This window comes from Glandiceps talaboti, chromosome 13 (genome assembly GCF_964340395.1).
Source record: "Glandiceps talaboti chromosome 13, keGlaTala1.1, whole genome shotgun sequence".
In the NCBI taxonomy this organism is placed as follows: Eukaryota; Metazoa; Hemichordata; class Enteropneusta; family Spengelidae; genus Glandiceps; species Glandiceps talaboti.
The window spans coordinates 22,166,550-22,183,813 of record NC_135561.1 but is presented as its reverse complement, the minus strand read 5'-3'; the positions used below and the strand labels follow the sequence as shown (position 1 = coordinate 22,183,813).

Here is a 17,264-nt window from a genome sequence, read left to right as displayed (position 1 = left end):
ATTAGAGACTACAGCATGTACAGCTTAATAACTTGGTAATTACAGACTACAGCATGTACAGCTTATTAACTTGGTAATTAGAGACTACAGCATGTACAGCTTAATAACTTGGTAATTACAGACTGTATCTTGAAGGACTAATAGAAAACATTTACGTAAATGGTATTTTATAATTTGAAAGTGTTCTTCATTTTACAGATAATAGGCAATGTATACAAATATTTGAGGTGTGTACAATACCAACATTGTAAATTGTAAATGATAATATATTTTCTGACATTTCATCAATAATTCTTTGAAATCTAGAGATAAATTAAGAAAGTCATTGACTTCAAATTGTATATGTTTGATGTATTTTTTACAGTATCACCTCTTTAGGTGGTACTTGCATATCATTGTTTTCTGCCTCATTATCTTCAACTGTCCTATGTTGTTTGCTTTCTGTTGTCATGGATACTGGATCGTCTTCATCTCCTATAGTGACGGCTCTGTTATCATACTTCACTTCCTGCATTTCTGGTTTAGTTTGAGACCTGTGTAGTCAATTGAATAAATGATATATTAAATACAAGATCATGTAATTTATGGTATTCTATTGGTTAAGATGACTTAGAAGTTGATATAGTTTATGGTATTCTATTGGTTAAGATGACTTAGAAGGTGATATAGTTTATGGTATTCTATTGGTTAAGATGACTTAGAAGGTGATATAGTTTATGGTATTCTATTGGTTAAGATGACTTAGAAGGTGATATAGTTTATGGTATTCTATTGGTTAAGATGACTTAGAAGGTGATATAGTTTATGGTATTCTATTGATTAAGGTGACTTAGAAGTTGATATAGTTTATGGTATTCTATTGGTTAAGATGACTTAGAAGGTGATATAGTTTATGGTATTCTATTGGTTAAGATGACTTAGAAGGTGATATAGTTTATGGTATTCTATTGGTTAAGATGACTTAGAAGTTGATATAGTTTATGGTATTCTATTGGTTAAGATGACTTAGAAGGTGATATAGTTTATGGTATTCTATTGGTTAAGGTGACTTAGAAGGTGATATAGTTTATGGTATTCTATTGGTTAAGATGACTTAGAAGGTGATATAGTTTATGGTATTCTATTGGTTAAGATGACTTAGAAGGTGATATAGTTTATGGTATTCTATTGGTTAAGATGACTTAGAAGGTGATATAGTTTATGGTATTCTATTGGTTAAGATGACTTAGAAGGTGATATAGTTTATGGTATTCTATTGGTTAAGATGACTTAGAAGGTGATATAGTTTATGGTATTCTATTGGTTAAGATGACTTAGAAGGTGATATAGTTTATGGTATTCTATTGGTTAAGATGACTTAGAAGGTGATATAGTTTATGGTATTCTATTGATTAAGATGACTTAGAAGGTGATATAGTTTATGGTATTCTATTGATTAAGGTGACTTAGAAGGTGATATAGTACTTATGACACTAATTTTGGAACAAGAGTGAGCGCCCTCTAGTGACTACTTTTTGTGTATTTTACAGATTTGCATACCTCTCATACAGTTTATGAGAAAGAGTAGATCTATGAATGTTGGTACACTTTTTACCTCATGCAGTTTTACATGTTTTGTGAAAATGTTTCCCAAATGATGGAAATAAAAAGTTTTGGTACCCATGTAAATATTTTAACTACTGTTGTCAAAATTTGATTCTGGCTGCTGCAAAACCAGTGATATCTGTGAACTGGAGTAGTTGATATAGACATATGATGATGGTTACCATAGTAATCTCCATGGAAACTATACAATTAAAAGCTACAGAATCATTATGTTCCACATGTACGTCAAAACACCATTTTCCTTCTGAAAGCAAACTTCAGCTGCTGATCCCAACATACACAACAATCACAACAATGCATTGTGGGTGATGAGTTACACTACCTGATGTATCTATGATGCATGTATGTGTGATGCATATAGGGTTTTCTTACATTTCTGAGCATCCTCTCCAGTTTGAAAAGCAATCTATTTCTGGCTAATTATGTGTTAGATGCAGACATTCTTTTATGGAGTTTACATTAAATTGTAGCCAATGCAGTGTTCTCCAAACTTTGTGTATATTTACATGCAGACATTGCATCTGTCCTAAATCTCCTGAAATGTGAGACTTACTATAAACTCACAATAGTTGGTGATGTCATTACCCGCCTTATTGGAAAATACATGTTGTTCAGTTGCTTGACATTTCACAATGTACGATGTCAAACTACAAACTAAAAATGTTTTCAGAGTAAAATTGAACACAAAAACTGATGATTGAAAATAGAACTAGTGGTCTGAGTTAAAACATCACATTTTGGCAAATAACATTTCTGGTTTAAATTTTATTGTATCGGTATGATGATTGGTGCTAAAAGTTACCTGATAAGTCTCTTGCAGCTAAATCCCTTCTTTTTTTTATTGCGACAAACCTACTGACCGTCAGTTGCACAATAAATTGGAGCTAATGATGTGTATTCTTTTATTCTATGATTGGTACTAATGATGTGTATTCTTTTATTCTATGATTGGTACTAATGATGTGTATTCTTTTATTCTATGATTGGTGCTAATGATGTGTATTCTTTTATTCTATGATTGGTACTAATGATGTGTATTCGTTTATTCTATGATTGGTACTAATGATGTGTATTCTTTTATTCTATGATTGGTACTAATGATGTGTATTCTTTTATTCTATGATTGGTGCTAATGATGTGTATTCTTTTATTCTATGATTGGTACTAATGATGTGTATTCTTTTATTCTATGATTGGTGCTAATGATGTGTATTCTTTTATTCTATGATTGGTGCTAATGATGTGTATTCTTTTATTCTATGATTGGTACTAATGATGTGTATTCTTTTATTCTATGATTGGTGCTAATGATGTGTATTCTTTTATTCTATGATTGGTACTAATGATGTGTATTCTTTTATTCTATGATTGGTGCTAATGATGTGTATTCTTTTATTCTATGATTGGTACTAATGATGTGTATTCTTTTATTCTATGATTGGTGCTAATGATGTGTATTCTTTTATTCTATGATTGGTACTAATGATGTGTATTCTTTTATTCTATGATTGGTACTATTTTAAAAATAGCCATCTGTTGCACCTAAACCAACTTTATTGTCATTGAGACATGGTTTCCTGATCAGTATTGTTTGTTGTACTTCAAAATTTAATCAAGATATTTACTCTCCAATGGTCGGCACTTTTATTAGTTGTCCAGAAAATCTGTCTTTTGCCGGTACTTTCACTCTAACACCTATTGGATTGTTTAATGACAATGTCTTCTTCGGATATCCTCATTTCTAATGAATGACCTTTTTCTTTTCCTAGGTCACAATCACTACAATTGGATTAAAATTGGCCAAAAATTTTCCCAGCTTTGTACACAATTTTTATATGTGGTGCAATAACTGACACAACAACACACTTTATTATATTTTAGAAGTCCACGCTGATCTTTAGAACACCTAAACTGGAAGTCCTGATAACAGAAAAGTACCTATTGTAATAGTGAATTAGCCATGACCAACCAGAATATAATATTGACTTACTTGACTCTTAGCCATGACCAACCAGAATATAATATTGACTTACTTGACTCTTAGCCATGACCAACCAGAATATAATATTGACTTACTTGACTCTTAGCCATGACCAACCAGAATATAATATTGACTTACTTGACTCTTAGCCATGACCAACCAGAATATAATATTGACTTACTTGACTCTTAGCCATGACCAACCAGAATATAATATTGACTTACTTGACTCTTAGCCATGACCAACCAGAATATAATATTGACTTACTTGACTCTTAGCCATGACTAACCAGAATATAATATTGACTTACTTGACTCTTAGCCATGACTAACCAGAATATAATATTGACTTACTTGACTCTTAGCCATGACCAACCAGAATACAATATTGACTTACTTGACTCTTAGCCATGACCAACCAGAATACAATATTGACTTACTTTGACTCTTCATCTTTCTCTTTGTTGTGTTTCTTGTACAAGATGTAGATGACAAATAAGATAACAGCGATGAGAATAACACCAGCAGCACAGCTTAGTCCAATGATGAGAGATAAGGCTAAATCAGGATCAATACCCTCTAGTAACAAAACAATTAGTATATTATTAACGAATTGTCATTCCTATAGATGTATCAACTAGATAACTTTACTTAACAGGGTCCGGCTCACGGCGGTCGGCGGCTGTCGGGCCTAACCGCCACTCACAATTGCCGACCAGTTGACTCAAAGGTTGCCGGCCTTGACTACTTGAAATGCATTTTTCTCTCTCCCCTTGTGTTGATCCATCATTGTCACCTAAGTTTTCTGCCCATATGAGCCTATACTGACTTAAAAGACAATGAAGTATAAAAATGTCAATGTAGACAAACAATGTAGTTGACATTAATTACAATAATGACAAATACTCATTTACTATTTATAAAGACGAAGTATGAACTGACCACAGCTGACGCTATACATTGATATCTGCATGTACAGTGAGTACGTGTGAATTACAGGGCATACACGATGCTGCAGACTTTTGACTAGCATTCTTCAACGTCGTCAAAAAAGTATAACAGCCTTATATACCTTTTTATAAAGTGTTGACGTTGTGTCCGATCATTAGTTTTCTGTTCAATTTTACTCTGAAAACACTTTTACTTAGTAGTTTGACATCGTACATAGCACCATGATGAAAATTAAAACACGTAAATGGCGGGTGGTGACGTCACAAACTATTGCGAGGTTTCACGTATCACATGATTTTGTCTAAACGCAATACGTATGTGTGGATATACGCAACTTTTTAGAGTTTTGAAACTGCAGTCGGATTTTTTGGATATTTAGTTTGAAACAATTTTAGCTTTTCTGAGATAACTTATCAAAAACTGTGATAGAAAAAAATCGATGTGCAAAGATTGCGATTAGAGTTATAAATCTGTAGAGAAAGAAAACTTGGTTTTATCTTTTTCATTGGCAACTTTGATCATACACCATGTACTTTGAGTGTACCATTAATTCATTCATGAATATTAAATATGCAAATTAGCATGAATATTAATTCGCGACCAGGACTACTCTGAAGCTTGGCAGAAACCCTGTTTAATAACAAGTCTTTGTAGATGACATAGGCCCCTCCAATATATTACTTCTATGTGATTGAATGGAGACATGATTTTACAAGTCTTCATAGAAGACACACACCTTCTCAAATGTGACTGAATGGAGATATGTTTTAAAGAAATTGGTGGCAACAAATAAATACCACAGTGTCTGATAATGCAGGGAATTGGTGAATTTTAGTAACTGAACCTGTCTGATGAAGATTCAGGTCTCAGTCAAAGGTCAATGTCAAAAAAAAGTTTAAATCTGATAATATAGGGTAGACACTTTATTGTAGTCTCCATGTATTAATGTTTTTGAGTTAATTGGTAAATCATGACTTCACTACCATTGGGCTGCCATTGAGAAAATGTGATGATTGGCAATATGTAAATACATGTACTACAAGGTGTCTGTGATAGGCAGGAATAGAATTAATTTTGATAATTGACCTTGAAAATTAAAGATCAAAGGTCAAGGTCTCAAAAGATAGCTTGCACCTGATAATATGGGGAAGACACTTGAATGGAGTGTCTGTGTATTACAGTTTTTGAGTAAACACTGATTTATAAGTACAAATATGGCTACCACTCAGTCAAAGGTTCTTATATATAAGGAAAGTGACATGCATGTATGTCCCACATGATTTGTCAGCACAGATGGACACACGAATGGATGGATGGCCAGAACCCATTGTAATAGTCCCCATGATATCAGTACAGATGGACACACAAATGGATGGATGGCCAGAACCCATTGTAATAGTCCCCATGATATCAGTACAGATGGACACACGAATGGATGGATGGCCAGAACCCATTGTAATAGTCCCCATGATATCAGTACAGATGGACACACGAATGGATGGATGGCCAGAACCCATTGTAATAGTCCCCATGATATCAGAACAGATGAACACACGAATGGATGGATGGCCAGAACCCATTGTAATAGTCCCCATGATATCAGTACAGATGGACACACGAATGGATGGATGGCCAGAACCCATTGTAATAGTCCCCATGATATCAGCACAGATGGACACACGAATGGATGGATGGCCAGAACCCATTGTAATAGTTCCCATGATATCAGTACAGATGGACACACGAATGGATGGATGGCCAGAACCCATTGTAATAGTTCCCATGATATCAGCACAGATGCAAACACGAATGGATGGATGGCCAGAACCCATTGTAATAGTCCCCTTTTAGGGACTAATAAACTTTGGCTTCGCTATCTTCTTCTTGGATTTGTAGCGTTCATTGAAGGATATATAGCTGAGGCTGTGGACATGGTGATCGGATAGAACTTGCTTATAACTCTCAAAGAATTGGGGTAAATGATATGGTCCTAATATGCCTGACTTTTATCTTTGTTACAAGGACACACAATGTGCGACCAATTGCACATGTGTTGTACAACCGGTCGCATATATGTTGTATGACCAATCGTATGACCAGTCACAGACGTCATTTTTGAGTTTGTGTGAGTTGCACTTCCAATTCCAAGATACCCTTTTTAGGTACCCTTACATACCTCTACAATATAATTACAATCTAAAATTAGCTGACATACAAGGACTGATATGATGGGATTTAAACTAAGTTGTTACATCTTTAGGTTAATATAAACCAATGTGTAAGTCTTAGCAATAATGCATCTAAACCAGTAATAACTAAGTATTACCATAACACTCAGTGTCTAAGCCAGTCCACACTCCATTAACACAGCGTCGTTTAGTAGCACCACTAATAGAGTAGCCTTCTTCACATGTAAAGTATGCGACATGTAAATCATCCTCTACTGTGAGTTCAATAGAACCATGACCAGGTGGCAATAATGTTCCACACTCTGTCACTGCAATACAAAAACAGAAATACGGATTTAAACTGAATCATAACATAAGGGCAAAGTCTTTAGATTTACATTCATTCATTCATTCATTCACACAACAGAACATATGTGATTAATATTCAGGTATAGTCTGGTGTTGTAACTGGGTATAGTCTGGTGTTGTAACTGGGTATAGTCTGGTGTTGGAACTGGGTATAATCTGGTGTTATAACTGGGTGTAATCTGGTGTTGTAACTGGGTATAATCTGGTGTTGTAACTGGGTATAATCTGGTGTTGTAACTGGGTATAATCTGGTGTTGTAATTGGGTATAATCTGGTGTTGTAACTGGGTATAGTCTGGTGTTGTAACTGGGTATAGTCTGGTGTTATAACTGGGTATAATCTGGTGTTATAACTGGGTGTAATCTGGTGTTGTAACTGGGTATAGTCTGGTGTTGTAACTGGGTATAATCTGGTGTTGTAACTGGGTATAGTCTGGTGTTGTAACTGGGTATAATCTGGTGTTATAACTGGGTGTAATCTGGTGTTGTAACTGGGTATAATCTGGTGTTGTAACTGGGTATAATCTGGTGTTGTAACTGGGTATAATCTGGTGTTGTAACTGGGTGTAATCTGGTGTTGTAACTGGGTATAGTCTGGTGTTGTAACTGGGTATAGTCTGGTGTTGTAGCTGGGTATAATCTGGTGTTGTAACTGGGTATAGTCTGGTGTTATAACTGGGTGTAGTCTTACCTTCACATCCATCATAATGGTAATATTTAACTTACCTTCACATCCATCATAATAGTAATATTTAACTTACCTTCACATCCATTTACTATTTTGTCACCAGTCCATTTACCATTGTATTCACATTCCCTTTGTGGTGTACCAGTTTGTACACAACCATCATCACACTGGAATTGGATCTTACTGCCCATCAGATGTGTTTTGGTATCGATAAATGTCTTGCTTCCATTCAAAGGAGTTGGAATGTATAAACATGCCACAACTGAAGATTGGTAAATGCATTTTCATGTTGAAAAAAGGACATCATTAAAGGCAAGATATTAAACTTAATTGAAAATAAAATAACTAACATTTTGAATTAAAGGTAAATGACATAGAATGTCTAACTTTTATACATAAAATATAGTAAGTAGAATTAACTGCCTGTAGCTGTCTGGAGAACAGCGACATTACAGTTGTTCTCAGGTATGTAAGGGTCCCAAAATTGACAAAGTGAGCGTAAAAGTGCTCAACGCACACTTTGTTCAAAACGGTAAACTGAGCACAAAAGTGAGCATAACAGTGCAATTTTGAACAAAGTGCACATTGAGCACTTTTAGACTCACTTTGTCAATTTTGGGACCCTTATATATCCATTGTTCTACTTGTTATCATTATTACAATTATTATTCCCTCACCCCAAAAACAAATAACAGAGAAGAACTGAAAATGTTCCCGTATAAGGGGAAATGTTGTTAATGTGCTTGCCAAGACTTTGAAATGTATTTCTATATTGTCGTACCTTTGTGTAATCAATATCTGTAGCAAGTTCACTTGAATTCAGTACAGTCCTGGCTATATATCTCTTATTGCAAAAGTTCATCAAATATGTAATTGAATCGATACCATATCTTTGCTCAGTCAATATCTTTACCAAGTTTCATCAAATTTGGTGCAGTCTTTCTTGGTCTAGGCCCCAATTGCCAAAGGTTGTTAATTATACAAATGAGCAATTAATTGATAGCACTAAATTTCATTAAGAACTATCATATCTCTGTATGATCAATATCTGTGGCAAGTTTCATCAAATTTGGTGCAGTCTTGCTTGGTCTAGGCCCTAATTGCGAAAGTTCGTTAATTATGCAAATGAGCAATTAATTGTCAGTACTAAATTTCATTACAGCACTGGTTGGGAAACTAGTTAACTAGTTGGACTAAATTGATTGTACAGATAGATTTTATTCATAAAACTTGACAGGCTGTTTTGCAAACAGCAGGACACCACATCCTATTAAAGGCCATTCCAAAGATAAGGTGGAATGAAGCAACCATTTTCACTGAGAAGAGGTAAAGAACCATATGTAGCAACATTGAAAAAATGTTACAAGGAAACCAGCCGACATATAAAAAAACGATTTCAAATGTTTAGCATGCCTTTTCTATATCTTTGAAAATGAAACATCAATGTTTATGATGTATAAAAAAACCTGTAAGAGTAATGTAATAAAATAAGTAGTTGACTCCGCTCACTGGATCTACACTCTTATACATAATGGTGTAATTTCCTTCACGTCCAAAGTCTTCCTCAAGATCAAATACAAGTGATGTTACAAAAACTGATTACGGCCTGACTGGGTGCCTACTAAAGGGCTTTACTGTGTGTAGCAACATTGAAAAACATTACAGTGAAACAAGCCAAGACATATAAAAAACGAAGTTGAATCTTTAGTATGCCTTCCCATACCTTTGGAAAGGAAACATGAATATTTGGGAGTATAAAACACCTGTATGAGTATGTAATAAAATAAGTAGTTGATTTGCTCGCTGGATCTACACACACATGGTGTCATTTCCTTCAAGTCCAAAGTCTGCCTCAAGATCAAATACAAGTGAGATACAAAGACTGATTACGGCCTGGCTGGGTGCCTACTATTAAAAGGGCTTCACTGTGTCATTAACTATGCAAATTATCATTAATTATGCAAGCTATGCCCACCCAAAACTAAGTAGTGCTAAGTAATACAGCCTGACAATGCCACATAGTAAATTGCATAACATTTGCTTCAGTACTTTTTGAGATATCAGTCGAACAAAATTTCTGCACAGACAGACAGACAGACAGACAGACAGACAGACATCACCATGACATTACCTCCCATATAGAAATGAATAATAAATAGAATAAATAAATAAATTTAAATTGAATGTCTTTGATGGGCAAATGGAAGCTTTTCACTTGTTTTTCAAATACATATTATGAGGTTCAGAAATTCTGAGATACTATATTTTATGATATAATTTCTTTATTGGTAAATGTCATTAATTAATGGTATCCAAACGACTTGTTAAAATTAAAAGCTGCATCCACCAGCTACAGAGAAAATATGTATTTGCTAGCATCAAATGACTGTCCATTGATATTTGTTCTGTTATTTTATGAAGGCCTAGTGTAAAAAAGTGGGTGTCCCATTAGTGTGTACATGCATCTTTATTAAGGGTTAAACTCTAAATGTTGGATTTGAACTTGGTAGTTTGTACAACATAGTGCATGTAACTTATCCACCCAAACAAATTTTAGCAAAAACAAAGATGTGCTTTCATTTTTCAGTTATACCTTACCTTTCTGAGAACCTTCATTTGTGGCTATGTAGCTGTCAACAGCAGTTTTGGTCATGTTACCAACATCTATTCTGTTTGTAGATTTGACGTCAAATTCACATTGTACAGTTCCTTGACATACCTCATCCATTTGTTGTTTTAGTTCAGGACTAAGTTCAGATTCACTTGGTGGTTCAAAGATTGGTACAAATTTATCATCATGATAATCACTATGATCCTTACCAAGATTATATGTAAACATGTCAGTATTGGTGATTTCCCCTGAAATAGATTATATGTACACATTTCAGTATCCATGGTGATTTACCCTTATATGTAAACATGCCAATATCCATGGTGATTTCCCCCTGAAATAGATTTTATGTAAACATGTCAGTATCCATGGTGATTTCCCCTGAAATGGATTATATGTAAACATTTCTGTATCCATGGTGATTTCCCATGAAAGAGATTATATGTAAACATTTCTGTATCCATGGTGATTTCCCCTGACATAGATTATGTGTAGAAAAGTCAATGAAAATGACATAGTCCCCGCTATGATTGGGTTTTAAGGAACTGGCACTTTATGTTGTCATTTTCAAACCTGGTTAATGTTGTTTTTGATATCACTACTCTGTTCAAGCATGTCTGAGTTATGGCTTTGGACATGAAAACTGTGCCAACAAAATGGCTGCCAGGCAGCCATATCGGATTGTATCACGACGAAAATGAATATGCACATGTATGTCATAGAACACTGTGCTAATATCAACTTTGAATGAGATCTGTTCACACATGTCTGAGTTATGGCTTTGGACATGGAAAATTCGCAAACAAAATGGCTGCCAGGCAGCCATATTGGATCGTATCACGACAACAATGAATATGAACATGTATGTCATATAACACTGTCCTAATAGCAACTTTGAATGAGATCTGTTAAAGCATGTCTGAGTTATGGCTTTGGACAGGGAAAATTCGCAAACAAAATGGCTGCCAGACGGCCATATTGGATCGTATCATAAAACAAATTGACGTGCATATGTATGCCATAATATATTGCCCCTGTACCAAGTTTGAAAAAAATCGGTCCAGGCATCTCCAAGAAACGGCTGCGGACGGACAGGGGGACGGACGGACAGACGGAACCCAGTCCCCGTCCGGATGACTAACATGCTGTACGTATCCATGTTGATTTCCCCTGACATAGATGTATCACTAAACATTTCAATATTAGTGATTTCCCATGAAATATAGATGAAATTCACATACACAGGGGTGAAGTGGTGGTCCCCAGACCAGTGCCTTAAAAAATCCAGTGGTCCTGCTGAAAGAATTAGTGGTCCCAGGTCCCGCTAATGTGAAACATTAAATCTTACCTATGAATCTGTATATTCAGACAACTTTTTAACATAGTTAATAACAGTAAGGTACTGGTCCAACGGACCAGACAAGGTAAAATTTGTGTGGTCCGCCCAAAAAAATAGCTAGTCCCGGACCCAGGACCAGTGGATTTGTTCACCTCAGAATTACATATATACAAGTCATCATAGAAGACATATTCCTCCCCCCCCCTTGAAATACTACTTCAAAGCCCCCCACCCCACTTGAAATGCTACTTCATAGTTCTTCCTCCTGAAATACTACTTCATTAAGTTCCCCCTTGAAATACTACTTGAGTCCCCCCTTGAAATACTACTTCACAGTCCCCCCCCCTTGAAATACTACTTCTAAATCCCCCCTTGAAATACTACTTCACAGTCCCCCCCCCCCCTTGAAATACTACTTCTAATTCCCCCCCCCTGAAATACTACTTCTAAATCCCCCCCTTGAAATACTACTTCACAGTCCCCCCCTTGAAATACTAGTTCTAAGTCGTCCCCCCCCCCCTTGAAATACTACCTCATAGTCCTAAACACTTATAATTAGCATCATGATATCTGATAATACTAAACACTTATAATTAGCATCATGATATCTGATAATACTAAACACTTATAATTAGCATCATGATATCTGATAATACTAAACACTTATAATTAGCATCATGATATCTGATAATACTAAACTTTTATAATTAGCATCATGATATCTGATAATACTAAACTTTTATAATTAGCATCATATCTGATAATACTAAACACTTATAATTAGCATCATGATATCTAATAATACTAAACACTTATAATTAGCATCATGATATCTGATAATACTAAACACTTATAATTAGCATCATGATATCTGATAATACTAAACACTTATAATTAGCATCATGATATCTGATAATACTAAACACTTATAATTAGCATCATGATATCTAATAATACTAAACACTTATAATTAGCATCATGATATCTAATAATACTAAACTTTTATAATTAGCATCATGATATCTGATAATACTAAACACTTATAATTAGCATCCTGATATCTGATAATACTAAACACTTATAATTAGCATCCTGATATCTGATAATACTAAACACTTATAATTAGCATCATGATATCTAATAATATTAAACTCTTATAATTAGCATCCTGATATCTAATAATACTAAACACTTATAATTAGCATCATGATATCTGATAATACTAAACACTTATAATTAGCATCATGATATCTGATAATACTAAACTTTTATAATTAGCATCATGATATCTGATAATACTAAACACTTATAATTAGCATCATGATATCTAATAATACTAAACACTTATAATTAGCATCATGATATCTGATAATACTAAACACTTATAATTAGCATCATGATATCTGATAATACTAAACACTTATAATTAGCATCATGATATCTGATAATACTAAACACTTATAATTAGCATCATGATATCTAATAATACTAAACACTTATAATTAGCATCATGATATCTGATAATACTAAACACTTATAATTAGCATCATGATATCTGATAATACTAAACACTTATAATTAGCATCATGATATCTGATAATACTAAACACTTATAATTAGCATCATGATATCTGATAATACTAAACACTTATAATTAGCATCATGATATCTGATAATACTAAACTTTTATAATTAGCATCATGATATCTAATAATACTAAACACTTATAATTAGCATCATGATATCTGATAATACTAAACTTTTATAATTAGCATCATGATATCTGATAATACTAAACACTTATAATTAGCATCATGATATCTGATAATACTAAACACTTATAATTAGCATCATGATATCTGATAATACTAAACACTTATAATTACCATCATGATATCTGATAATACTAAACACTTATAATTAGCATCATGATATCTGATAATACTAAACACTTATAATTAGCATCATGATATCTGATAATACTAAACTTTTATAATTAGCATCATGATATCTGATAATACTAAACACTTATAATTAGCATCATGATATCTGATAATACTAAACACTTATAATTAGCATCATGATATCTGATAATACTAAACACTTATAATTAGCATCATGATATCTAATAATACTAAACACTTATAATTAGCATCATGATATCTAATAATACTAAACACTTATAATTAGCATCATGATATCTGATAATACTAAACACTTATAATTAGCATCATGATATCTGATAATACTAAACTTTTATAATTAGCATCATGATATCTGATAATACTAAACTTTTATAATTAGCATCATGATATCTGATAATACTAAACACTTATAATTAGCATCATGATATCTGATAATACTAAACACTTATAATTAGCATCATGATATCTGATAATACTAAACACTTATAATTAGCATCATGATATCTGATAATACTAAACACTTATAATTAGCATCATGATATCTGATAATACTAAACACTTATAATTAGCATCATGATATCTGATAATACTAAACACTTATAATTAGCATCATGATATCTGATAATACTAAACACTTATAATTAGCATCATGATATCTGATAATACTAAACACTTATAATTAGCATCCTGATATCTGATAATACTAAACACTTATAATTAGCATCATGATATCTGATAATACTAAACACTTATAATTAGCATCATGATATCTGATAATACTAAACTTTTATAATTAGCATCATGATATCTGATAATACTAAACACTTATAATTAGCATCATGATATCTGATAATACTAAACACTTATAATTAGCATCATGATATCTGATAATACTAAACACTTATAATTAGCATCATGATATCTAATAATACTAAACACTTATAATTAGCATCATGATATCTGATAATACTAAACACTTATAATTAGCATCATGATATCTGATAATACTAAACACTTATAATTAGCATCATGATATCTGATAATACTAAACACTTATAATTAGCATCATGATATCTGATAATACTAAACTTTTATAATTAGCATCATGATATCTGATAATACTAAACTTTTATAATTAGCATCATGATATCTGATAATACTAAACACTTATAATTAGCATCATGATATCTGATAATACTAAACACTTATAATTAGCATCATGATATCTGATAATACTAAACTTTTATAATTAGCATCATGATATCTGATAATACTAAACACTTATAAATAGCATCATGATATCTGATAATATTAAACTCTTATAATTAGCATCCTGATATCTGATAATACTAAACACTTATAATTAGCATCATGATATCTGATAATACTAAACACTTATAATTAGCATCATGATATCTGATAATACTAAACACTTATAATTAGCATCATGATATCTAATAATATTAAACTCTTATAATTAGCATCCTGATATCTGATAATACTAAACACTTATAATTAGCATCATGATATCTAATAATACTAAACTCTTATAATTAGCATCATGATATCTGATAATACTAAACACTTATAATTAGCATCATGATATCTGATAATACTAAACACTTATAATTAGCATCATGATATCTAATAATACTAAACACTTATAATTAGCATCCTGATATCTGATAATACTAAACACTTATAATTAGCATCATGATATCTGATAATACTAAACTTTTATAATTAGCATCATGATATCTAATAATATTAAACTCTTATAATTAGCATCATGATATCTGATAATACTAAACACTTATAATTAGCATCATGATATCTGATAATACTAAACTTTTATAATTAGCATCATGATATCTAATAATACTAAACACTTATAATTAGCATCCTGATATCTAATAATACTAAACACTTATAATTAGCATCATGATATCTGATAATACTAAACACTTATAATTAGCATCATGATATCTGATAATATTAAACTCTTATAATTAGCATCATGATATCTGATAATACTAAACACTTATAATTAGCATCATGATATCTGATAATATTAAACTCTTATAATTAGCATCATGATATCTGATAATACTAAACACTTATAATTAGCATCATGATATCTGATAATATTAAACTCTTATAATTAGCATCATGATATCTGATAATACTAAACACTTATAATTAGCATCATGATATCTAATAATACTAAACTTTTATAATTAGCATCATGATATCTGATAATACTAAACACTTATAATTAGCATCCTGACATCTGATAATACTAAACTTTTATAATTAGCATCATGATATCTGATAATATGTTGCATGGCACTTGTTATGTATCACCTGTGTACATGAGATGGCTGTCAATCAAGGTGTTAAATGTTAGCTTAGGAGTAGAAAGTTACATGGCAGCTATATGCATGTGCCATTGTCTATAGTATTACTGAACCTATACAGTTGTGCTACATACAAGTTATAAAATACTCACATTCACGTCCAAAATCACTAAATATCTCTTCTGGTGGTGAATCAGCTGGTATTATTTTACCATCAGGGGTCATGAGGTCATCAGTAACATCATCATTCCAATTACCAAATAAACCAGTCACTATATTCTGTTTATCAATAAAAGATAAAAATATTACAAACAAGCCTTAAGTCGAAGACAATATAGTCCCCCAACTTTTTTCTGTCTTGTATTTTGTAAGATGATTAGAATAATTTTAACATGGCAATGCTTCTATGGATGCAAAGGTTTGTAGTGTTGGGTTTTCAGTTTAATTAACAATAATATTTGGCCATCTTAAGTGTAGAGCTAGAATGTAACTTTTTCTCTCTGAATGTGTTTTTTAATGAGAAATATGGCTGCCTTTTTACTATACACGTCAAGGTCACAAAATTAAGTGACTTGTATATGCCTCACACATAGTCAAACCCAAGTCATGATTAAAACATATCACTTGAAATGTTTGATTCAAAAAGCTATGAAGATAACCAAAATTTTAAAGACTTTCAAGGTCAAAGGTCAAGCCTTTAAAAGAAAACTGATATTTGACAATATGGGTGTAGGCACTTAATGGAGTCACTACATATTACAACTATAAATTAATGATGTATATTGTGAAATACAATATGAAATATGGCTGCCATTTGGTCATACTTGATTCAGTCATAAAACAAAATGACATGCATATATCTCACATAGTATGTTACCTTTGTGCCAGGTTTGGTTGAAATTGGTTTGTACAAGCCAGGAATATGAGTGGGCATGCACAAAGAAACGGATGGCTAGACAAACAGACAGAACCCAAAGTAATAGCCCCTCTGGGCAGTGCCCACTGGGGCTAATTACAGTAATTCTTTATTACTTAACAACATGCTGTGGAAAGCATGGTATAATAAACACAATACAATACAATACAAGGCAAAAATACAATACACATTACTTGTCTGCTGAGGATATCTTTCGAGATGTATCTAAAAGGAATTTGGCAAAAGGGTGTTTATCATCTGAACTGAGAATATACAAAAATATCTCTTGACTGTTTAAAGTATTAAAATAAGCACATTTCAAAGATATCAAAGAAAATAAAACCTCTCTCTCATTT

At 32.5% G+C, this 17,264-nt stretch overlaps 1 protein-coding gene across 1 annotated transcript in view; it reads right to left on the bottom strand.

Moving 5' to 3' along the window:
- Positions 1-358: 358 nt before the first annotated feature.
- LOC144444409 (sushi domain-containing protein 2-like) overlaps positions 359-17,264 on the bottom strand; it is a 51,158-nt gene continuing 34,252 nt past the window's right edge. Inside the window, exons 15-20 of the mRNA XM_078133823.1 lie at positions 16,145-16,271; positions 10,359-10,619; positions 7,834-8,022; positions 6,863-7,033; positions 4,026-4,164; positions 359-533 (exon numbers count right to left, since the gene is read on the bottom strand). Coding sequence (XP_077989949.1) covers positions 359-533; positions 4,026-4,164; positions 6,863-7,033; positions 7,834-8,022; positions 10,359-10,619; positions 16,145-16,271 — 1,062 coding nt within the window. The remainder of the gene's footprint in view (positions 534-4,025; positions 4,165-6,862; positions 7,034-7,833; positions 8,023-10,358; positions 10,620-16,144; positions 16,272-17,264) is intronic.